General features: G+C 46.4%; 1 protein-coding gene across 1 annotated transcript in view; it reads left to right on the top strand.

Moving 5' to 3' along the window:
• The window catches only part of actb2 (actin, beta 2), an 11,339-nt gene that overhangs the window by 7,872 nt on the left and 2,477 nt on the right, over positions 1-990 (top strand). Inside the window, exon 8 of the mRNA XM_032537833.1 lies at positions 172-298. Within this exon, the coding sequence (XP_032393724.1) occupies positions 172-298 (127 nt within the window). The remainder of the gene's footprint in view (positions 1-171; positions 299-990) is intronic.

The raw sequence follows: 990 nt of genomic DNA, 5'->3' as shown, positions 1-990 counted from the left end.
GTGCGTAAGTGCAACCATGCTCCATTTTTCTGTGCTTACTGAGGTCATTGTGTGTTGCCTTCACAGGTGTTAGCATTGCAGCTGTGTGTGAATAAGTAACTCCAGAGACGACACAGAGGGGGATCAATTTGTCAAAAAATGAGGCTTGCTGTGTTCCTCCATTTACTACAGCTGTGCAGCTTTACAGCAGCCCCATTGGTCGGGCCACCGATCCACCAGGCATGCAGGTCTCATCCTCCTCCAACAGATGGGGGCGCTGCAGTACATTAGCCTGTCTGGCCCAAAAACTGGGTGAAAGGCAAAATAGAAGGCTACTACTGCTGACAGAAGGAGGCCAGCAGAGAATAATTGATAGTATTCAAATACAGTAGCCCCAGTTTTGTTGTGCCTCTGAGTCATTGGCATTTTACCGAGGGTGACATGATTGCTGAAGGTGATGCCCCCCCCCCGCACTGTTATGCTGAAGTTTGATTGACTGACAGCAGATGTAAAGTGTTTCTGTCAGTGAGCTGCTGACTGACAGCATGATATAAAAATTGGTCAGTTGGCCCCTTTTTAATCTGTTGTTTTCTCTCTGTGTCTGTCATGTCTCAGTCAAGTCAAATACTGTATATTCTGTTCCCGCCTTCCCCAATCCTGAACAGGAATAAAGGATTTGACATTGCAGCAGACACAAGAGACAAGAGAGAGAAATACAGTGTCAGGGTTGAAAAGATGTGTCGAGGCCCTCGCAGGCATTTTCTATTTTTTTTCTTGAGGTTTCAGCGGCACTGACACATCACCAATGTGCATTTACTCAGCAGGATATTTGGCTGTTGTATCAAAGTTTCCTTACGGTTGTGCAAAGCCTGGGTGTTTTTTCTCGAGAAAAAAAAAAAAACACGATTTCTCAGAGCTCTGACCGCACAACTGCAGGCACAGGAACAGGCACCAAAAATACACAACCCCTGTGAAATGCAGGCTTGCTCAAGCACCCTGCATGCACACTTG

The sequence above is a fragment of the Etheostoma spectabile genome, chromosome 15 (assembly GCF_008692095.1).
Source record: "Etheostoma spectabile isolate EspeVRDwgs_2016 chromosome 15, UIUC_Espe_1.0, whole genome shotgun sequence".
Lineage (NCBI taxonomy): Eukaryota > Metazoa > Chordata > Actinopteri > Perciformes > Percidae > Etheostoma > Etheostoma spectabile.
The sequence above is the reverse complement of the archived record's forward strand: the minus strand, read 5'-3'. Positions and strand labels throughout refer to the sequence as shown.